The sequence below is a fragment of the Rhincodon typus genome, chromosome 6, assembly GCF_021869965.1.
Source record: "Rhincodon typus isolate 14 chromosome 6, sRhiTyp1.1, whole genome shotgun sequence".
NCBI lineage: Eukaryota > Metazoa > Chordata > Chondrichthyes > Orectolobiformes > Rhincodontidae > Rhincodon > Rhincodon typus.
Genome location: NC_063337.1, coordinates 50,201,229 through 50,224,914, shown reverse-complemented (window position 1 = coordinate 50,224,914; position 23,686 = coordinate 50,201,229). Strand labels below are relative to the sequence as shown.

Genomic DNA, 23,686 nt, shown 5'->3' with positions numbered 1-23,686 from the left:
TCCCCCCCCCCCGTCCCCACTTCTTCCCCCACTTTTTCCCCCCCGTTCCCCATTCCCCCACGTAACCCCTGCTCCCCCATTCCCCCCATTCCCCCCCGTACCTGCCGCTCTCGCTGCTCCCGGACACGGTCATGTTCCTGGTGGGGTCTACGTAGGCGGTGTTGACGAACGCCGTGTACCACTCGGCGCTGCGGCCCGATACCGGCAGCAAGAAGAGCAGGAACGGCGGCAGATACAGGCCCGCGGTCCACAGCCTCATCGTCCCCGCGATCACTTACGCAGCTGCTTCCCGGGCGAGGATGCGAGGTCGGGGCCCTCTGTGAATGCTGGTCCCGGGGAGGGACACTCGGGCCGGCCTGACCTGTCACTCTCAGTCGGTGTGTGCGGACAGCGCAGCCCCGTGCTCTGTACCGATCCTGTGTCTACCACACTGTCTCTATCCCACTCCCAGCTCCGTCCGACTGTGACGGACCGCTCTTCAAACCTTGTTCCTCCGGGGCTGGCTCCTGGCTCACTGTCAATCCGTTTAAACAGTGTCAGCTCCGGCCCCCATGGTCAGTCAGTGCCTCTCTCTCTCTTTTACTCACTCACTTACCCTCTCTCTCTCTCTCTCCCTCCATTACTCTCTTTTCTCACACACTCTCTCTCTGTCGACACTGCCCTGTTGTTGTGACCTGAAGAGCCTGACGTCAACAGGAGCCTGCAGCTCCCTGCGATGTGACACTATCTAGCTGCGGCAGCATCTGCTCTCTTCCTTATTGCCGGAATTTAACCCGAAACCAAATCCTCCACAGCGCCCTGGAAATGTACCTCCGTCTTCTTTCTCTCTCTCCTACGTTCCTCAAATGTGATTCATCGGCTCAACATGCCATGGGTTTTGATTCTGTTCAATGAAAAGGCACTGTCATCCGGAAAAAAATATTGGTCTAATCCCTTTCGGGAGACAGAGGAGTAAAGTCGGAAGAACTATATATAACTTTTGTCACGATCGAGCTCACACAGCATAGAGGCGGGCCCTTCGGCCCACCATGTCTATGCCAACCAACAAACACTAAACTACACTAATACCATCCACCCGCATTTGGTCCGTGGCATACCATGCCCTGGCATTTTAACTGCATATTCAGATGTTTATCTTACTATCTTTCACATTTGTATAAACACTTAAACCAAAATGCATTTTTGTAAAGTATATTTCTTTAACAAGTAATATAGAAAAAATAAAAATGATTCCTTAGGAATGGTTATGTGCAAATTAACTTGTAGAGCATACAAGACAATATATCGGTTGATATACCCACTTTTAGGAATTAATCCCCGCTCCGTTTATTAGTTTCTGTCACCACTAGGGAGTCACCAGGAGAGGAAATCACGGTAATAGGAGAACTTTTGAATCATCTGCTTCATGGTAGATTTAGGCCATCATTAAATGGGATACAATAAAGGAACGTTTACTCAGAAACAGATTCCCATCGGTGACTCTAGTACAAATTGCTGCAAGTACTGAATATAAAAACAATAATTGGTGGAAATACTCGTGGATGACCTGGAACATACTTTGCGCAGATGCTGCCAAACCTGCTCACTCTTATTGCCACTGATGCCACCAGACTGGCATATTTCACATTTCCAGTGTCTGCAGTGTGGAATAACTAATACTGGTCCGTGAAGTTTGCAAAATATTTTATGCTGAGCTTAAATAAAACTATAGCCAGCTGCATTGCACAGCAGATGAGAGTGAATTTCACCATTATCCCCTTTAAAAGAAAGAATAATGAACAGCCTAATTTAGTTAATCTATGTCTCTGAAAACAACTTGTGCAAACAATTGACACTCTTGCCAGTACTGGAGTGAACCTTGCTGTTGAGTGTGACGATGTCAAAAACTTGTGTTCACAACAAGAAAGCTAAAAAAAACTATTCAACAGCACAAGGTCAGAAATCACGCGACACCAGGTTATAGTCCAACGGTTTATTTGAAAACACAAGCTTTCGGAGCTTCAACTCTGACACCTGAAGAAGGACGGAGGCTCCTAAAGCTCGTGTTTTCAAATAAACCTGTTGGACTATAACCTGATGTCGCGTGATTTCTGACCTTGTCCACCCCAGTCCAAGACCAGCACCTCCACTTCAAAAACGCAGTTAGCACAAATGAACCCAGCAGACTTTATAAAGACATTTCTCTAGTTAAAGTCGTCAGCACTCACCACTTAAACAACACGTTACAGAATGTTCCATGTAGATAGGCCAATTTGCTGCAGCTACTGTGACTTGTGTGATAAGAGGGGAAAGACAGAGGACACAAAACGCCATTTTTGTTCTGTCTGTATTTATGTTCCATGCTTTGACTATGAAAACATGGTAAAATTTCCATGAATACTACCGTTCATTAATATTCTGTTCCTTCAAACCCTTCAGACTTGGTCAGTTTAAAATAATATGATTGATTATTGCTTTGCCCTAAACAATCTCAACAGAAATGAAATTGATGTCACCCCCAGGATACCTCTACTTCAACTCTTAGTATATTGTCAGGGTTTTGTCATTGTCATGTCAAGGTAAGTTATGAACTATGTGGTATTCCTAATTTACTGGGACAGAAATCAGTTATGCATTACATTCACTGGATTAGATTCTGGATAGCTGAGACATTCCAGTTAATGGGATACATTAAAACGCCTGGATTAATATATCATCTCTCTATTTCCAATTACTTTCTTTAACTCTTAATAGAATGACCTACCTTTCCTTTTGTTTTAGGCAAATCATTTATAGGAAATCCCTAAATTGTTACTTCCTTTACAAAGCACAAATAATTTCAACAAGATTAGTTCAATGGGAATCTGATCCAAATTAGACTTCTTTTTCCAGAAATTCAGATTCCAGAGGCCCATGACATACAGAATTAATCTGTATTATCCCTTAAATCCATTCTTGGGATGTGGATTTTACTGGTAAGGCATTATTTGTCTTTACAAGGAAAACATGGAAAGAATATTTACTTTAGTAGGTGAAGCCAGAACCAGGGGAAACTTTTAAAATTAGGGTTGGTCCGTTTAATACAGACATGTGAGGAAATTGAGTTCTCCGTGCTTCAGTCACTTTGACCAGTTTATGTATTAAAAGCACTTTACAAGTGCTCGTCATTGAGGCAGACAAATGGACACAGAGTTCTGTTTGCATTCAACTCGATTTAATTAACAAAATTTCCCTTATTAAAACACAATAAGAGCATTTCCCAAATTCCCACAATATTTACTCTCTATCTAGCTCTATCCATTTGAGAAAAGATATTACTCACAATAATCCACGTGTTTGAGCTGGGACATTGAAATCTCCTTCCTTTCCGACATAGCATTAGCTCTCTTCCATGACGATGGGTCATGCAGGTCAGGGTCGATCTTCTCCTGGGTCTTGTTTGGTTGCCGCATGGTCTTCTGCCATGAGTTTTGCTTTGACTCTTCCCTGAAAGTCTTGGCTGCATCGTCACTGAGGGTGTGGCTCCTGAGTGTGTGTTTTTGCCCCCCTTTGGTCGTGGGTTCATAAGCTGGGTTCAAATCATTCAATCAGTTTGCACCATCACCTTTCCTGTGCCAGGTGGTGTAAAGGGCATGTCCTCAGGCAGTCAAGATAATTGAACATCTGATCAACCCTTCTCCAATGCACAACCTTCAGGCAGGTTGTAACTGGATCCCCTCAAACCTTTGAGATCTCTTTGACCTTGGTTTCCACTGATCTCTGTAGCAGATAGCTACTGGCTGCTATCAAATTTAGTTTGGCCGATTTTCTGTCAGGCCTGATTTCTGCACTGTTGATCAATTTAGAATGTCCAATTTTGGGCCCGTGGTCACTTGATCACAATTGCCTCCCTCAAAGCGTTGTGTGACCTTGGAACTTTCTGTCTCAGAAGGCAGTGGAGGCAGGAATCATTGAATATTTTTAAGGTACAGATAGATTCTTGTTGGGCAGGGAAATCAAAGGTTTTCAAGATAGATGGGAATGCGGAATTTGGAATACAAAAAGCTCAACTGTTATCTTATTTAATGGCAGACTAGGTTTGAAGTGCTGATTAGTCTATATCTGCTCCTAATTTGTATGTTTATATGTATGTTTATATTATTTATTACTCATTCCTAGCTACCCTAATGGCTTAACGAATGAGCAAGACTGATTTTGGATGAGAAACTTTCATAGTTTTTTTCCTACTGCCAATAACAAAATGATTAGTTTTGAATCTTACAAAAAGTACTGTCTTACAGCCTTGTTTCATTACAGGCAAATTGGAAAATGTTGGTGCATGAGATGTGCTCAAATAATTGAGGCAGAAGTTATTGAATGCAAATATTTTTCTTAATCAAAGGAAGACTCCCAGCTTCTTGGATGTTCTTTTTCTCTCTCTTCTCAATCCTCTCACAAAGAGCTGAACCGTTTTCATTAATTTCTTACCAATGCTGCTCTGATATTCACTTCCCATGGTAGCAATGTCAAATGACCTTTTCCCTTATCTGTGATCTCCACAGTCCACCTCTGTTTTCCCTCTTGCTGCTTCTCACAACAGCAACTCTTTCGCACTTGCCGACATTCTTTCACATTATTTTTACTTCCTGCATTATTATATTAAGTAACCTGCTAATTTGTTTTCCACCTCAAGGCTCTGTGAGAATCACTGTAGGGTTTCTTCTGCTAGCCACAAGATAGGGCAAATTCTCCAGCTACATTTTCTTCACAAAATCAATAAAGATAGAGCCTCACTTGCAATCCACGCACGAATGATTCGGCTAGTATTTTACAAATTGATATGGATACAAGATTGGCACCTAGCAGAAAGCAGACTGTAGGTATAAATGGGTCTTTTTCAGTTTGGAAGATGTAACAAATGGTGTGTCAAAGGGATCAGTGCTGGGGCCTCAACCGTTTACAATTTATATAATTGACTTGGATGAAAAAACACAAATTATAATTGTTAAATTTTCTGATGACACAAAGATAGCTTGGAAAGTAAGGTGCGAAGAGCACATAAGAGGCTATGGATATATATAGATAGGTTAAGTGATGATAGGTAAAGATGTGACAAGTGGAGTATTATGTGGGAAAATGTGAAATTGACTATTTTAACAGGGATAAAAATTAATCATATTGTATAAATGATGAGAGCGTGCAGATTTCTGACTTCTAGAAGGATCTGGGTGTCCTAGGGCATGAGTCATAAAAGGTTAGTATGCAATTATAGCAAGCACCAAAAATCAGGAAAGCTAATAGGATATTATCATTTATTGCGAGGGGAGTTTAAAAGAGTAAGAGGTCACTAAATTGAAACATATCAGATCCTGACAGGGTAGATATGGAGAGAATATTTTTTCTTATGGTGGAAGCTAGAACAAATCAGGGATCACCTATTGGAAACAGAGATTAGGCGAATTATTTTATCTCAGAGGGCTGTGAAACTCTTCCTAAAATGATTGTGGATGCAGAGCTCTTAAATATTTTTAAGACAGAGATAGTTCGATTCTTGTTAACCAAGGGTTGAAAGGGTCTGCAGAAATGTGGATCTGAGGTTACTATTAGCTCAGTTATGATTTTATTTATTGGTGGAGCTGGTTTGAGATGGTGAATGGTCTACCCTTGGTCCTTGTCCATTTGTATGTCTGCTTGAAAGGTGGACCTAACTTACTGTCACTCTAGTTGGCTCTTTCATTCCAGTGATTCAGGCTAGGCTAAAACAAAGTTACAACTGTCTCTGTCCCCAGATTGACCTGCTTGCTGCTGTCAGCAAACAACCTCTGATGCTGCTTGGCCTGCTGTGTTCATCCAGCTCTACACCTTGTTATCTCAGATTCTCCAGTTCCTGCTATCTCTGAAACAACCTTCCATTGTTCACTGTTTATACCTCTAGCTCTGACCTTGAAGATAAACACATGTAATCTTTAACTGTAGTTAGATTCAAGTTTGTTTGAATTGCAGTTACTGTATTTCTGAATTGCTTATCAGTTCCTCGATCAGTTCCTCAATCAGATGCTCCCATTTCTCTACATTTAAAACGCTGACTTTTAAATACAATAGTTCTACTCTAAAACATGTGAATAAATAGATTTTCACAAAAGCACCACTAATGACAAAATTGCTATATTATGGATATCAAATGCAGATGCTTTCTCCTTTAGTGAGCATTTCCATGCTGTTCACAAGTTTGATCTCGATTTCTTTGTGCTTGTCTTTTAACTACCCCTCCCATTTTATTTACAACTTTTCAATTTTTCTCCATAAGGAAGGTAGACTTCATGCTGTGGGTTTGGATTTGCTGGATAAGTGTCAAATTAACAGCTCAAATTCATTCATTCATTTCGAATTATTAAAAGCATCAGTAACAAACAGCTAATATGTAGAAAGAATTAGATTCACAATGCTCAATTGTTCTTTGCAGGTGTGAACTGGCCAGATTCCATAATATAAGAGTCAAACAATGCAGAGCCCTTAGCACAAATTGCAAGTGCTGGGCGGCACAATGGCTCAGTGGTTAGCACTGCTGCCTCACAGCGCCAGGGATCTGGGTACAATTTCACCCTCGGGCAGATATCCGTGTGGAGTTTGCACATTCTCCCTGTCTCTGCGTGCGTTTCCTCCAGGTGCTCCGGTTTCCTCCCACAGTTCAAAGATGTGCAGGTTAGGTGGATTTGCCATGCTAAATTGCCTGTAATGTCCAGAGCTGTGTAAATTAGGTGGATTAGACATGGGAAACGCAGGGTTACAGGGAAAGGGTATGGGGATGGGTCTGGGTGGGATGCTTTCCGGAGGGCTGGTATGGACATGTTGGGCTGATTGGCCTGTTTCCACACTGTAGGGATTCTATGATTTCAGGCACCGGGTCACTGGAATAAGGAATAGCATGACAATTTCTTTCTTAAAAGTGTTAGCCATATTGTGATAAACTTTAACGTGGAAGCAGTATAATAAGAAATATTTATAACTTACTTAAAATATCTGCAGTATTTGTAGGTACATTGAAGTATGTTTAAATAGGAATTTTACAAGTTTGTATCAATTGTAAATGGATCAATTGTAACTTCTTTTCAATAATAACCACTGGTTTATGTGACCTAATGGTCCTTGATCTGGAAGCAGTATAAACAGAAAAGAATTTCAGAAGTAAGCCTTGTATCTGGCAGGCACAAAAGAAGTTACAAAATGGGAGAGCAAACAGGACACATTTTTGTGTCTCTAAGTGTAAAAAATAGAGTTAAATGGAACAGAAAGCTAAAGACAGAGTGATAGTTGAGATTGGACAATTCCACCGCTATTCTTCAGTTCTGCCAGAGGCAACCAGACCATTTCAGAAAATCTTTTGCAGGAGTCAGCTAAAGCTCTCAGTGGGGAATTTCTGCCATCCAGACAGTTACAAACCTGACTAAGGAATGTACTACATGGGGGATGACTATATCTGGGAAACGTGGAAGGAGTATTACTCCTCTTGCAAACTTCTTGAGGACCAAATCCATTGAGTATGAAAAGTAAGAGATTCAATATACTGGGAAGACTGGGATGTTGCACATGGTACCATGTAATAGCTATCATTCCAAGAGTAATTTGTAGTTTGTATCAACTTGCCCATTAACTTTATATTGCTTCTGATTTGCGCTGATATAAAAATTACAAAAGTGAAATCTGTTGGTAATTTCACTTGGGTCTCATTTGGTAAATTTGTTTGCTTTTGATTTGCAGTTCCCCCATTGGCATCATAGTAATATGAGCCTTGATTATTTTAGTAACTATTATCTAAGAGAGTGAGAATGGGAAACTGGGAAATTATAATCTAACTTGATAAATTATATATTTATTTTAATTGTTAATATTAAAACCTAATTAATCTATATTTAAAGACCAGGTGACTAAACATTTAGAGAAATTTGAACTAATTACAGTTAGCCAGTATTGATTTGTAAAGGTCATATTTTTGAATGAGTAACTAAAGTAGTATGGTGGAGATGCCCATGAATATGCTTGTTATGGACTTCCAATAATCATACAATATATTCTACGTAAGAGACAATTATCTAAAGTTACTTCTCATTGAAGGCAAACTATTGACCCCTGGTTAGTAGATTAGTGAGGCAGTAAAAGATGGAGATTAAGGACAATGTCACATACTACAGGTGTGCACATGGGAAACACAACATTAATTATGGGTAGCCCATACTCTGCACCATGTAACATATTCCAGAACATATTTCAAATTCAACTCCCAGCACGAATAGATCACATTAATAATAGCCAATCAAGACTGTTACAACTAATTCATACTTGTGGGATTCCTGATTTCATATTCTTACAAAACATATAATAATGTAATATCTTGAAGCCACTTGTGCCTCAGTGAATGCGACAATAGTTTCAATTTCTATACTGTAGGAGATAAATTAATTCTTCTTAATTTGAATTAATTGTGGCATTAATAAACAGTTCAGTGATTTTATGCAGGTATTGTGGATAGAGAGCTAATTAACTAATCAAATAAAAAAGTATTGCTTTAATTGGTTGAGATAACAAGGTGTAGAGCTGGATGAACACAGCAGGCCAAGCAGCATCATAGGAGCAGGAAGGCTGACGTTTCGGGCCTAGACCCTTCTTCAGAAAATCTAGGCCCGAAACGTCAGCCTTCCTGCTCCTCTGATGCTGCTTGGCCTGCTGTGTTCATCCAGCTCTACACCTTGTTATCTCAGATTCTCCAGCATCTGCAGTTCCTACGATCTCTGAAACTGCTTTAATTGGTTACTTGTTTTCAACATAGAAACTGCTGGATTGTTCTTGGTTCATATGTGTCAGGACTCTTTTTTACTATTTAATTGAGATTGACATTTTACGGTCCTTTTTCTGCTTTTCATGTAGACTAATAAATTCAAATTTGTTCTTCAAGGCTAATATCTTTATCATGAAGCAATGACTGTTGGGAAATAAGTATTTTAACTTTTACCTAACCATGAAGTTACAACAGATAAGGATAATCATTTTTATTATACGCAGGGTGTTCAAGACCAATTCAAACATTTAATTATGTACATTATGGTCCCTTGAAGTATCTTCTGGTTTTGCAGACGCACTTAAGTATAATTCAGCTGAATTCTCACTATCAGTGATCCAAGGATATACAGATAAAACTTTCATATTGAAGTATTTGTTTCTATTGAGACAGGGTACAGCTGGGTGTTTCTGTCACAGGAATGTTCTTTGACTGTCCTTGTAATTTGACTCCAGCACAGTTATTCAGTGGAATCATGCTTATTAAAGCAACAATTGGATAATATTGGCAGTTCCCGTTTTCTGAGGATGAATTCTGGTGAGTAAACGCTAAAAGCGAGCAATAGGAGTGTTGTCCCTCAAACCTGAATATATATGATGAGGATTTTGGCAGCAGAACTGCACTGCTACAGAAATAGAAATGGGCTGTTTCAGTCATGTGCAAACATGTGATCAAAAGCTCATCTTGGGTGAAGACAGGTTTGTGAACAGTCTGGTTTAGCCTCGGGTTGAGGGAAGGAGTGGCTAGGTAGGGAATGGTTTTTATAGTAGGAATGGTCCAGAAAATCTGATCAGAAACTCCATTTTCAACCCTGATCCAACTAAAAAATAACTTTAGCTCAGTACTGTGCTGGGGATTCCTGGCCAGCAGCCTTCCGTTATGAAACAGCAAAGAACTGTTAAGGGAATATTGGAATCAATGGAGGAAAGAATCTTTGCTGAAACCAGGCCTCATTTTGCAGCAGTAACTGTTCCCAATTCTAATGTCCAGTTACAGTGAAGTTTGAAAAGTAAGGGAGTTGATTGGGACTGAGAAAGGGGTAGAGTGGCAGGTGGGTGAGGTTGGTAGGTTGTCAGGAGGGTGAGAGGGTATGCTGCCAGGTGCCTTGTAATTGGAGTGCTTAGAGTGGGTCAAGGGTCAGGCTGGGAGCGGAGGTGCTGGGATAAATGGGGAAGGTGGGGAGAAGGGGGTGGTGACTGGTCCAAAAGGGAGTGAATACCATTGGGTCACAGATGTTGTTGGGTCCTTCAACAGTGGGTGGGGAGAACTGGGGTTGAAAGTGAATGTGGGATCAAGTTGCGTGGAGGCAGGGGCTGTGGGATCTGGTAGGGTGGGACTGTTGGGTCAGGTTGGAGGAGAAGTAATCTGGAGGTTTGAGGGGTTTTGGATCAAAGGTTTGAGGGGGCAGGTCTGTCAGATCATGAGATTGGATGTGGGGAAGGTGGGTTGGTCTGGCAGTCAGAGAGAGGTGTTGAGATGGAGAAATGCTGGTTTTGGAGGATGTGTTGGGTGTCTGTGAAGTCAGGAATTGGGAGGGATGTAGTTTTGGCAGGGGTGGGGGAATAGATGGAGAGTCAGTGAAAAGTCAGGGGTTAAGTTTAATAGTACACAGGAGGTTTTTAATCATCTAATATTTCCTAGATAAGAATTATGCTTTAGTGAGTTGGAACCCTCTGAATTCTCTGAGGGAATTTTTCAGTGATCCAAATGCAGGGGAGTTGTTAATTGGAACTTTCAATTCCTGGGCAATTTTCTCGGAATCAGCGATGTCTGAATCTATGCATGGTTCCGATGCACAACTCCAGTCCACACTACCGTAATGTCTATCTGGGCATTGGAATATCTCAGCCAGCTTCAGACCTCCCAGTATTTAACTGGAGAACATTTCTGCTCATCCAATACTGTGTGTCAGATAAAGAAAGTGACAATTTAGAAGGTGGATTAAGTGAAGGAGTTGAGGTAAGTAGTTTTGAGATAGAGCCAGGTGTTACATGTGAAAACTAGTCACAAAAAATAGAAATTGCTGGAGAAACTCAGCAGGTCTGGCAGCATCTGTGGAGAGTTAATGTTTCAGGTCCAGTGACCCTTTTTCAGAACTTTGAATTCAGAACTTTGCAGCACCAAAGATAATAATGCAGGCTCACAAAGAGAAACTATTACAAGTGATATTCTGGTTAGGAATCAAGAATGGAATAAGAATTATGAGATTGGAACCAGTTAAGAAAAGTCCCAGTCAACTAAACAAGTGACACTGAGGAGGACTTTGTGGTTAACCATTTCCTTACATCTACAACTGAACAGCCAATACTGACATACAGCCTTTCATACCATCTCATGCCAACGTTTTACAGTCAGTCCCACAGTCATTCCATTCCCTGCACACAATCCATTTCTCATTCTCTGCTTTCTAACCATACTCGTGAGAACACACAACTCCAGGGACAGATGGAAAATTCATGTAGTCCTCATTATCAGCTGCAAGGGAGGTGGCCATGGGAAATTCTCAAGGTGTTTGCTTTTTGGTGATGGAGAGACAGTTATTTCCTCGATTCCTGGGCTGGGATCTTATTGACACACAATGTGGACTGATGTCAGGACAAAATGTGGGTCCTGAGTCCACTTGGGTAGTCTGTGGGCAGTGAGGGTAATTTGACCAGAAGCAGGCAATGGACAGAAGCTGAAGCTTAAAGAAACATGAGTAGGCATGTTCATTTTGAGCTGCCCTCAAAGGGTGAGTGGGAGAGTGGTAGTGGTGGGGGGTGGTGGGGAGCGGTAGTTTTTTCCTCCTTAGGCCACAGAGCACTCCAAGGGAGATAGCTAAGTTGTCACTTGGTGAAGGGTATATTACAACTGACTAGAATCAGGCGCTGGAGCTGGGACAGCCGTGGAGGTATCTTTGCAACTACATGGCATCCTGACTAAGATTGTGTGCACTGTACTCTTTTACTCAAGGCTCAATTTAACAGATTTTGATAGGTAAGAAAATCAAGGATTATGGTGGCTCAGACACGAAAGTGCAGTCAATGTCACAACGAGATCAGCCATTATCTTATGGACTGGGGAAGGAGACTCAAGGGGCCAAATGACCGACCCCAGCTCCTATTATGTTTTCATATTAGAGATATGAAAACTGCATATGGAAATATAAGCACTTGCATTGCCCCTGGCAGCGTTCAGGATATCTTGTATAGGCATGCATGAAACCTTCTGGTACTCACATACCAAGTTATAATTTATGGAAGTGGAATCCCTTTCAATTGATAAATACTCCAGGCAGATCTTAAGATGCCTTTATTTGTCTATCACATGTTCATGAAAGTCAAACTGTGCATCTTTATCTCTTGACAGTTTTAGCAAATTCATCCACAACAAATTTAGGATATTTTAATATTAGCCAGTAAATGTAAAACATACGTTATTACAAATTTTAATACAATTAACACATTACACAAACTCTCCAATGCAACAGCTGAAGTACAGCTGAACACATCTTTTGTATCACGAGCAACAGGCATGCTTTGATCATGTAGCTCAGTATTATGTTACCAACATTTTATTACCAAAGTTACATTTGATCACAACCAACATGAATAAATTGCTGCTAAAAACAAATGCCCAGCCATGGACCTTTTCATATTCTGGCAATTACAAAAGATGATTTAGAAACAATACATCTATACTAACTCAGAATAATACAAGTTACAAACAGTCTGTAATTTCTGAAAGTTGCATTCTACAGTGGGTAAAGTTCATGGTGGAATAACAACACTTGAAACCTTGCAGACAAAAAGAATTCTGAACAAAGCAGAACTTTATTTTAAAAAACGTAGTTTCAAAGCGCAATCTCAAAATGTATATTAAACATTACAACACTGAGGGCTATTAACTGTGCTGAATACCTCACATTTCTTACCTGGAGCATGAGCGCACTAATGTGGTAATGCGTGGCATGTGTAGGCAAAAAATATTGGCAAGGAGAAGAGGCAAAGTTGCCCATGTTGCATCACACAATGCATCTTCCAACATGACTGGGTCAAAATCCTGGAACCTCTTGCCTCGGGGCACTACAGCAAAACTTGTCACGTATGAACCGCAGTTGTTCAAGAAGAAGGCTCACCACCACCTTCTTGAGGACAGAGATTGTCAGTAAATGCTCGTGATGCACACATCCCTAGGATCAATAATAAAAAGTGTTCCTGCTATACTTAGTCAATATACCTTTATGAGAAACAGACTTTTCCAGCCTGAACAGAAGAAAATGAACCCACCAGAACTGTCAACAATGCTTTTTTTTTGGAAAAATATATTTTCTTTTAGAACCTATTCAATGTTCATTGGGCTTGCTTTGAAATAATCTTCCAGTGGGATGACAGCAACCCCTCCAAACCAGTCCTGGAGCCACACATGTTGAATATTCATTTTCATAAAGAACCAATTATGGTCTGGAGGCCACTTCTTCATTACAGGATGCCTGTTCACACAAACAGTTAAATGAATCAGCAAATACTATATTCATAATAGATGACATCTCTTTTACATCTGCACGCCAAGTGCAATTGTGCATTTATTCCTGATTATACTTATATTCAAGGCACATTATAATCGTCGTAGCACATTTGATGGCAAAGCTTTCCTCTGAGACTTCAATTGCAAATTATGAGATTAACCATTGAACTGAATACATGTTATAAACTGATATTTAAATGTAGGAAAATCTATAATTCAAAACTTAACAATAATACAACACAACTACTTGTATTTCTGCAGTGCTCATTATTCATAAAGGAATAGTTCAGTGCATAAGTAGATATTAAGCTGTCATGTTGGGGGAAGCAGAATCAGATGGAGCCAAGATGTTATAGATCTCAGAAATGTATGTTCTCGGTCTTAGGAGCTACAGAATATAAAAATCTATTCCTGCATTAAAGACCAGACAATTCTCGGTGAGGAATTTTGGAAAAATAGAGTAGAATTTTGTTTTGGCTAAGTGTCAGGTTTGTCAAGATTCATGGGGTGCTTTCTTGCTGAATCTTACCCAACTAGCCTCATTAACAACCCATCTGGCCTCTTTTATGCTTGTCTGATCCTAGCTCCATTCAACCACTCACCCTTCCCAGAATAACTTGCCATTTGCAGGATATTCCAGAATGGAACAGTGCCATCAGTAAAAGGCTGCTGTGCACCCAGAATAGCGTTGTCAGCCCAGAATTACCCTGCACAGTTCCTGATATTTGCCCTAGGCAAGGCAGATAAGGGTAACATAGTGCCTTGCTTTGCAGGTGGGGGCCTGGAGGTCCTACTGGATGGGGTGGTACTCAAACAGAATCTCCTTTTCCCCCAGGACCAGCAGTGGAGGCTCTGACACCCAGACCATGCCAGCCTGGGGTTCCCACCCAGTTCAGTGCAGTTTGAGCTGTCTGACTACCCCAAGCAGCTAACCAACTATAGCCAAGTCCCCAGATTGGTATTGGAGGCTGCCCTTGTGTCAGTGTACCAAAGGTTATCGCCCTTGACTTGATAAGACATCGACAACCATGATAAACTTTCTGGCTTTGTGTCTGAGCTAAACGACACAGCAAATCAGTGGCACTGAGAGCCTGGTACCTCTGGCTGAGGGGCAAGGTGTGAAAAGGTAAGGCCTTATATGCTGTGACCATCCATGTAGGCTCTGAGTGAGTGCGTGAGCACTAAGAAAGCAAGACAGCAGCTCAGAGATGCAACCTGGTCCAATCTATGAGCTGGATGCACATCCATGAATGCAAAGTGTCCTTCCAAAGCACAACAATGACAGTTGCAAGTACACCTCAAGGTGCAGCACTGCACCTAGAGGGAGATCGGAGGGTTCCTAGAGGCCATGAGGGTTCCTAGAGGCTAGCACACAGCGCATGCCCATGTCTGTGGATGTGGTGTGTGCGTGGCTGCTGCCTATAGAGCATGCCTCGAGATATTGTCTCCAACGTGGAGTCCTTTTGAAGCAAGTGGCAAGCTGAAGTTGCCAGGTACCCACCACGACTTCCATGTTACAAATTTTTAGCAGCTTGTTGGCATGCAGCAGGTCTTACAATAGAAAGCTGCATATTAATAAGGCAAGATCTGCAGTTAATAAGTTTGTTAGCAAATAATAATTCCCCTAAATAGGCAACTTGCCTCTGCCTACGAGAATCTTGCCTCGATGTACAGAATCTAGTTAAAAGATCCAGTAAGTGGTTTCTGACAGAGATAGGCTTGATGGTAGGAGACAGGGGAAGGTTGTTTTTCAGACTGGAGGCCTGTGATCAGCGGTGTTCCACGAGGTTCGGTGCTGGGTCCACTGTTGTTTGCCATTAATATAAACGATTTGGATGAGAATACAAGAGACATGGTTAGTAAGTTTGCAAATGACACCAAAATCGGTGGTTTGGTGGACGACGAAGAAGGTTATCGGAATACAACAGGATCTTGATCAGCTGGGCCAATGGGCCGAGGAGTGTCAGATGGAACTTAATTTAGATAAATGCAAGGTGTTACGTTTTGGTAAAGCAAACTAGAACAGGATTTACACAGTCAATGGTAGGGTCTTAGGGAATGTTGTCAAACAGAGAGACCAGGGGGTTCAGGTACATAGTTCCTTGAAAGTGGTGTCACAGCTAGACAGGGTGGTGAAGAAGGCATTTGCCACGCTTGCCTTCATTGGTCACAGCATTGAATACAGGAGTTAGGATATCATGTTACAGTTGTACATTGGTGAGGCCAATTTTGGAGTACTGTGTACAGTTCTGGTTGCCCTGCTATAGGAAGGATGTTCTTAAACTGGAAAGGGTGCAGAAAAGATGTACAAGGATGTTGCCAAGACTGGAGGGTTGGAGTTGTAAGGATAGGCTGGGACTTTTATCCCCTGGAGCGTAGGAGGTTGAGGGGTGACCTTGTCGAGGCATATAAAATAATGCCAAGCATAGATAAGGTGAATAGCCAATGTCTTTTCTCTCCGATGGGGGAGTCCAAGACTAGAGGGCATAGGTTTTAGGTGAGAGGAGAAAGATTTAAAAGGGACCTAAGGGGCAACTTTTTCACAGAGTGTGGTGTGTGTGTGGAATGAACTGCCAGAGCAAGTGGTAGAGGCGGGTACAATTCAACATTTAAAAGACATTTGGACAGGTACATAAATAGGAAAAGTTCAGAGGGATATGGGCCAAATGCAGGGAAATGGGACTAGATTAGTTTTGGAAACCTGGTTGCCATGGACAAGTTGGACTGAAGGGTCTGTTTCTGTGCTGTATGACATTAGGCCTTGCTGGTCTTCTAGCACAATTCTGCCACATTTCTCAGAATGTCATTCAGGTTCCTATAATGTTCCACCCACAGCTTTAAAACTCAACAAAGTCTTGCTGAATAATCAGTCTAATTGATAATTATCCATTATTTCACTTCGGAAATTCTACAAATGGGGAGAAACAATCAGATTGAATCATTTTTTGTTCTTTTAAGCCACGGTAGTAGGTCCATTATTTACTTGTACAAGCCCATAAAATTAGCTTAAGCAAAATCAATTATGTAAGCACTGCACGCAGATCTGTAATTTCAAGCACATCACATTTCATTCCTCCATTATTAATGGAAGTAGTACATAATGCTACTGCAACATGCAGAACAAAGATAATGGTATGACCTTAACTGTGTATAGTCATGGTACTCATATTCTTCCTGCACAAATCACTAACAAGAGTCATTATTAAGCAGGATAACTGTAGTCTGTATGCTTAAAAAGACAAACCTTGAAAACATAGCTTGTCTTGCAAATTCAATTTCATCAGCAGGTACAGTCACCACTTGACCAGTAAGCGTCAGCCTGGCACACCTTGAGTCTTCAAGATCAATGACATTTTGTCTGTACACAAATAAAAACAGAAAGTAAATGTGTAACAAATGAAAAACAGTTTGAAATTGATTGCATTATAGAATAATAAGCCTCCAACTTGACTTTTTCTCCCCGCATCAATTCATCCACTGCCCAAATTTCCTTCGAGGCAAACTCAGTTTGGTATAGACTGATATTTTAGCATTATTTCCTTCAACATTTTCAGACTCAATCCAAAACTATACCCATTGTCTACTCCTGATAATTTAGTCATTTAGTTTTACAAAACAAAATTGTTCAATCAGTAGAATTAAACAAGATAAACAACACAGCAAACTGTGATTCTTTTTCGTTACTTTCAACTAGTTTTGATCTGTTAGCTGCTTCTCATCCTCCTTCAGATTCTACTCCCTTTTTGTTCAATGATCTCTGCTGATTTCTGTTGTTTTCTACATCTACTGACTCTATGTATCCTTCAGAATTCCTGTATTACTCTTCATTGGAATGGCGTAGGAACTGTCCTCAAACTCCTCATGCTCATGATAATCCTTATCTTCCTTGAGCTGTATCTCAGATAATGAGACAAATGTTCTGGGGACCCGGGTTCAAATCCTGCCATGGCAGATGGTGGAATTTGAATTCAATAAAATATTTGGAATTAAGAATCTAATGATGACCGTGAATCCATTGTCGATTGTCAGAAAAACACATCTGGTTCGCTAATGTCCTTTAGGGAAGGAAACGGCCATATTTACCTGGACTGGCCTACATGTGACTCCAGAGCCGCAGCAATGTGGTTGACTCTGAACTGCCCTCTGGGCAATTAGGGTTGGCCTATAAATACTGCCTAGCCAGCGACACCCTTATCCCGTAAATGAATAAAGAAAAAAAATTTACTCTGGTCTTACCACACCCCAGCCCAGAATCTATTCTCTCATTCCCATGTCACTCTAATAATATTTAATTGATGTGACGTCTCCTACTTCCTTGACCACATTTTCACTTAATCTCTGCCCAGTCAGACTTTCTAGTTTTGTACCTATTCCCTCTCCTCATGCACTGTTTCATTCCCTTTCAAACATTGTTCAAAAAATCATCCTAAAACCTAATGTTAGCATTAACTGATCTTTCATTTCCAACTTTCCTTGACTCTGAGCACTTTGAACATGTGTTCCCACTGACCTTTCCAGCAATCTCTGGTTCAGTTTCTCCAATTCAACTTCTGCTCTCCCAAAGCACTAGACTGACCCAAGACAAAGTCACAGATGATGCTTTCTTTTGCTGGAGCCATGGGTTAGGATCCAAACACTGTCATCCATCTATATGCACACTTCAACTTGGTTAAACATAATGCCTTTCTCCAAAGTCACCCATGATCAACTCACGTGGGATTCCACATTTACATACACAATTTTAACCACAGCATCTCCCGAAATGTCCTTTCTTCCTATTCTCTGTTGTTATGTCCACTTATTTTCAGAAATGCTGACACTTGACAAAAAAACATCTAAAGATATGCCATTAGTTTCCACATGTACATGAATGACCGTGCCTTTCTGTTCAGTCAAACTGTTTATCAACATACTATCTTGGGCAAGTCTCAAGTTCCTCCAGCTAAACAATAAAACCATCATCTTTGGCCCCAAACTCAAAGCTTCCTCACGAATGACTCGAAACCCCCGTCAGGTTCTTCCTGATTATCTACAACCTTACTGTTCTGTTTAAATCTGAGCTACAAACATACATCTCTGTTCTCTGTATCATACAGACCATATACTTGCAACTTCAGAACACTGTTGGCCTCCAACCCTACCTCAATCTAATTTCCACCGAAACATTCAGACTTGCCTTTGTCACATACAAATTCAATAGTTTCCTTGAAGATTTCTCATCCTCCATAAATTGTGCAAATCCTTTTAGTTTCTTCTGTTCCACATGCCACCTACATATTATTTACTTTGCTCAGTCCCACACCTTAATTGTTCTTAACTTCCTATGTGGCCCTGTCTCTCCTTGGACCAGATTTTCAAAGAATAGTGGAAACAGCGAGCTTTCTCCAAAATGGCACCAGATCCAGAGGTCAGGCCCCCATTTCCAACAGATCCTCATTTGAATTCAGTGCTCAATTCAATCATGTTTCATTCTGCTAGAGGGAGGTCTATTTGCCACCATTTTTGACTTACAATTTTGGAGAGCACATATGAACATCTGTAGTAGGCAGATAAAGTCTGTAAAACTGTCAAGTTGTCAATTAACTCTTTAAAGAAGCTATTAAGGGATTAGCTGTCTTTGATGTGGGGCTATGAATACAAATGTTTGCTCATGTGAGGGCTGAAGTACTTAAAGGGATTTAAATATATTGGGTTCTAATGAGTTTTTAAAAAAATTCTTAGTGAATCTGTAATGGATAATCAGAACTTTATCTTATTTCATTTTCATGTGATTCCTGAGGTCTGCAAATGCCAGATACTGGGTGAGGGGACATGGTGAGTAAAATGGCACAGAATGGTGGGTTGGTAAAGCATGCATTAGCCCTAAGCCTCCTCTGCTCTAAGAAAACAAATCCAATGTATCCAGTCTCTCCCCATAACTGAGAAATTTCATCCAGGGCAACGTCCTGTGTCTCCTTAAAACCATGTGGTTTTGTCACTTCCTCATTTTTCTTTTGAGTGGCTTTGGGTGATTTCATGTGCCAAAGATACTTAATGCAGACTGTTGTTAATGATGCATTAATAACAAATTGCATTTCTATCGTGCCTTTAAAGGAGTAAAACATCCTAAGCCACTTCCTATGTGTCTTAGCAAACACAATTTGACGGAAACAGAAACGGCAAGTGACCAAAAGCTTGGTTCAAGTGGTAGGTATTCACTACTCATCTCTAATTGCCCTTAAGAAGGTGGTGGCAAGTTGCCTCTTGAACTGCTGTAGTCTATTTGGTGTAGGTAAACCCACAATGTTGTTAGGAAGCTCCAACATTTTGGCAGTGAAAGAGCGGTAGTACCAGTCCACATTAGGATGGTATGTGGCTTGAAGGGCAACCTGTAGATGTTCGTCTTCCCATGTATTTGCTGCCCTCGTCCTTATAGCTGATAAAGGTCATGGGTTTGGAATATGCTGTCTAAGGAGCTTTGGTGAATTGTTGCAATGCATTTTGTAGATGGAACACACTGCTGGCGGAGGTAATGAATGCTGAAGATGTTGGATGTGGTGCCAATCAAGCAGGCAGCTCTGTCCTATATGGTGTCAAGTGATGTTTGAGCTGCACTCACCCAGGCACGTGGGGAGTATTCCATCACATTCCTGACTTGTGACTTGAAGAAGCCAGACAGACTTTGGGGAGTCAGAAGGTGAATTATTGACCATAGAAATCCAAGTTGCTGAATGGCTGTTGTAAAACATTATTTATATGGCTGGTCGAGACCAGTTTCTGGTCAATGGTAACCTCCAAGATGTTTATAGTGGGGAATTCAGTGATGGTGAATCCATTGAATGTCAAGAGGTGATGGTTGGATTCTTTCTTGTTGGACATGGTTGATGCCCGTCACTTGTTGGTGGGAATGTAACATGCTGCTTATCATCCAAAGCTTGGATGTTGTCCAGATCTTGCTGCATTTGGACAAGGACTGCTTCATAATCTGAGGAGTCCTGAATGGTGCTGAACATTGAGCAATTGTTAGTGAACATCTCCACTATTAACCTAATGACGGAGGGTAGGTCATTGATGAAGGAGTTGAAGTTGCTTGGACCTAGGACACCACCATGAGGAACTCCTGCAGAGATGACCTGGAGATGAGATAATAGCCTCCAACAACCACAGCCAAAACCCTTTGTGCTAGGTTTAACTCCAATCAGCAAAGAGTTTTCCCCCTGTTTCCCACTTACTCAGCTTTGCCAGGGTTCACTGATGCCACACTCAGTCAAATGTGGTTTTGATGACAAGTGCAATCACCCTCACTTTCCCTCGAGTTTAGCTGTTTTGTCCATGTTTGAACAATATTGTTAAAAGGTCAGGAGCTGACTGGGCCAGCACAATCAGAGTAAGGGCTTTTGTGCCACAAAAGCCCTGTGTCCGTACCCCTGAGCCAGGCAGCCCAGGTTCAAGTCCCACTTATTCCAGAGGTGTGTGGCAACATCTCTGAACAGGCTTGTTAGAAAATATTCCAGTAGCTTTGTTCTAATTCCAGGTTTTTATTAATGAATTAATCTGTTGAGTCTCTGGATTACTAGGCCAGCAACAATAACACTGTGGCAGCACCCCCACTGTGAAAATAAGGCTGAGAATTTTAATCAGGAGATAATGTAGGTCACTGAGTACTTCAGTGATGGATGAGCATGACTTGCCGTTAAAACTATTCATCAGTTAGTTGGTTATTTTTGCTTAAGTGTCACTTGATAGCATTGTCAACTACACGTCTGCCACACTGCTGATGACTGAGAGAAGACGATGGAGCAGTATTCAGCTGGCTTACATTTATCGCGCTGTTTGTAGACAAGACATAGCTGAACAATTTCCCACATTGTCAAGTAGATGTCAGTGATGTAGCTATACTGGAACAGCATGGTGAAGGGTATGGCAAGTTTTGGGACACAGGAGTTCAATACTATTGCCGTAATGTTGTCAAGGCCCATAGTCTTTGCAGTTTCCAATGCCTTCAGTCATTTTTGATATTATTTGGAGTGAACTGAATTGGCTGAAGGCCAGCATCACAGATGCTGGGGCACCTCAGGAGGAGACCAACACTGATCATCTCCAGCTGAGGATGTGGAAGGACTACAGAGCTTAGGTATGATCAGTGGTCATGGGACCACTTAGCTCAGTTTACTGAATGTCGCTTATGTTGGTTGATATGGAAGTAATTCTATGTTGTAAATTTGCCAAGTCGACATTGTTTCTAGGTATGTCTGGTACTACTCCTGGCATGACTTCCTGCATCTTTCATTGAACCAGGTGTGATCTGGCTCTCAGCACCTCATGGGTTCACTGTTTTGACTAGCTAGATCTGTTCAAAATCTATCCCATTCAGCACAGTGATAATCATTGAATCCCTACAATGCAGAAGCAGACCATTCAGCCCATCAAGTTCACACTGACACTCCGAAGAGCATCCCACCCAGATCCACCCCCTACCCTATCCCTGCATATCCCACCCTAGACACTATGGGAAATTTACGCATGGCCAATCCACCTAACCTGCACATCTTGGACTGTGGGAGGAAATTGGAGCACCTGGAGGAAACCCACGCAGACACAGGGAGAATGTGCAAACTCCACAGAGACAGTTGCCCGAAGCTGGAATCGAACCCTGGTCCCTGGCGCTGTGAGGCAGCAGTGCTAACCACTGTGCCACCCTTCTGCCACGCAACATGATGGAGGGTATCTACAATGTGAAGGCAGGTCTTTGTCTCCAGAATGAGTGTGCAGTGGTCACGCTTACCAGCACTATCAAGGATAGATACATCTAGGTCTAGTTTTTTTTTAACCTTGGTTGGTTCCCTCTTATCTTCCATAGTAGTTGGGACTTAGCCAGCTTATTAAGTAATGGCATTACAAGTCACTCAATACTGGACATAAAATTCCACACCCACAGTGCACACTGCACCCTTGCCTCTCTCAGTGCTTCCTTGAAATGGTATTCAATATGGAGATGAACTGAGACATCAGCATTTGTGGGGCGGTGGTGCAGGGTCAGAGTAGGGATGATGGTGGACATTGGTGGTAATCAGCAGAAGGTCTCCTTGCCCCTATGTTTGACTTGATACCATGACGTTTCGTGGAGCCTGGCATCACTGTTGAGTACTCCGAGGGCAACCTCGACCCGACTGTATACAACGGTGCTGTCATCTCTGGCGGGATAGGACATACCCAGGCACGGCGATGGTGCAATCTGGAACACTGACTGCAAGGTATGATTTTGTGATTATGACGAAGTCATGACTTGTCTGTGCAACAGCTCTCAATTTCAGTACAAACCCTCAGACATTACAAAGTAAAATTTTGTAGGGTCAACAGAGCTGTGCGTGCCGTTGTCATTTCCTGGCGATCCACCTGATTTCACTATTTTAGTCAGATATCATAGTGGTTAGATACAACTGAGTTGCTTGTTGGAACATTTCAGAGGGTACTTAAGGGTCAACCACATTGCTGTACATCAGGTTTCCTTACCCTCCAGGGCTTGATTTCACAGTCATGATCAGAGTAAAGGCTTTTGTGGCACAATGGTCGTGTCCGTACCCCCTGAGCCAGGCGGCCCAGGTTCAAGTCCCACTTGTCCCAGAGGTGTGTAGCAGCATCTCTGAACAGGCTCGTTAGAGAATATCTCAGTAGCTTTTGTTTTAATTCTGGGTTTTTATTAATGAATTAATCTGTTGAGTCTCTGGATTACTAGGCCAGCAACCATAACACTGTAGCACCACCCCCACTGTGAAAATAAGGCTGAGAATTTTAATCAGGAGATAATGTAGGTCACTGAGCACTTCAGTGATGGATGAGCATGACTTGCCGTGAGTTAAAACACATTTACCAGAGTTTTGGCTGACTAACAGAATGTAAAAAAATGGAGGCCAGCCAGATATAGCCTGGACATGTCAAGTCCAGAATAACAGGGGCAAGCATGGTGCTTTAATACTTACAATGTTTATGAAAATTATCCATGCTTTATTTGGTTGAGGAGAAAATGTATGACCTAGTATCTGCCAGTTTAGTATATGCGACTTTCAATCAAATGTAATTGGTGGCAATCAGATTTTCCTGAACTTTCTGTTCTCCATTCAGAGTTGATGAATGTCATCACATCAATAGTCACAAGGTAACGTTCTGTATTGTTCTGCTGTTTAAAACAAACAGACTCAATCTGCTTAGTTACGGCTCTGAACTGGGTTAATAGTTAATGAGTTGGGATTTTAGATTTTCACACAAAACAGGCACACAGCCTGGTGGAACAGAGCAGCACCAACTCCAAGTTCTCCTCGAGGCCACTCACCATCCTGATTTGGAAACATACCTGGTTTTGCTGGATCAAAACTCTACAAACTCCCTCTGTACTTCCACCAAATGGACTGC

General features: G+C 41.6%; 2 protein-coding genes across 4 annotated transcripts in view; both read right to left on the bottom strand.

Annotated features, from left to right (window-relative positions):
• Positions 1-2,236, bottom strand: part of LOC109928299 (E3 ubiquitin-protein ligase RNF149) — a 40,963-nt gene extending 38,727 nt beyond the window's left edge. Inside the window, exons 1-2 of one of the 2 annotated variants that reach the window (XM_048597978.1) lie at positions 2,208-2,236; positions 102-883 (exon numbers count right to left, since the gene is read on the bottom strand). In XM_048597978.1, coding sequence (XP_048453935.1) covers positions 102-259 — 158 coding nt within the window. In that variant the 5' untranslated portion in view covers positions 260-883; positions 2,208-2,236. Of the gene's footprint in view, positions 1-101; positions 1,100-2,207 lie in introns of those variants that run through there. The other variant, XM_048597977.1, reaches the window with a different exon arrangement.
• A 9,829-nt stretch (positions 2,237-12,065) lies between these two features.
• The window catches only part of creg2 (cellular repressor of E1A-stimulated genes 2), a 44,923-nt gene continuing 33,302 nt past the window's right edge, over positions 12,066-23,686 (bottom strand). The window contains exons 3-5 of one of the 2 annotated variants that reach the window (XM_048597980.1): positions 16,542-16,655; positions 14,939-15,101; positions 13,152-13,262 (exon numbers count right to left, since the gene is read on the bottom strand). In XM_048597980.1, the coding sequence (XP_048453937.1) occupies positions 14,975-15,101; positions 16,542-16,655 (241 nt within the window). In that variant the 3' untranslated portion in view covers positions 13,152-13,262; positions 14,939-14,974. Of the gene's footprint in view, positions 13,263-14,938; positions 15,102-16,541; positions 16,656-23,686 lie in introns of both variants that reach the window. The other variant, XM_048597979.1, reaches the window with a different exon arrangement.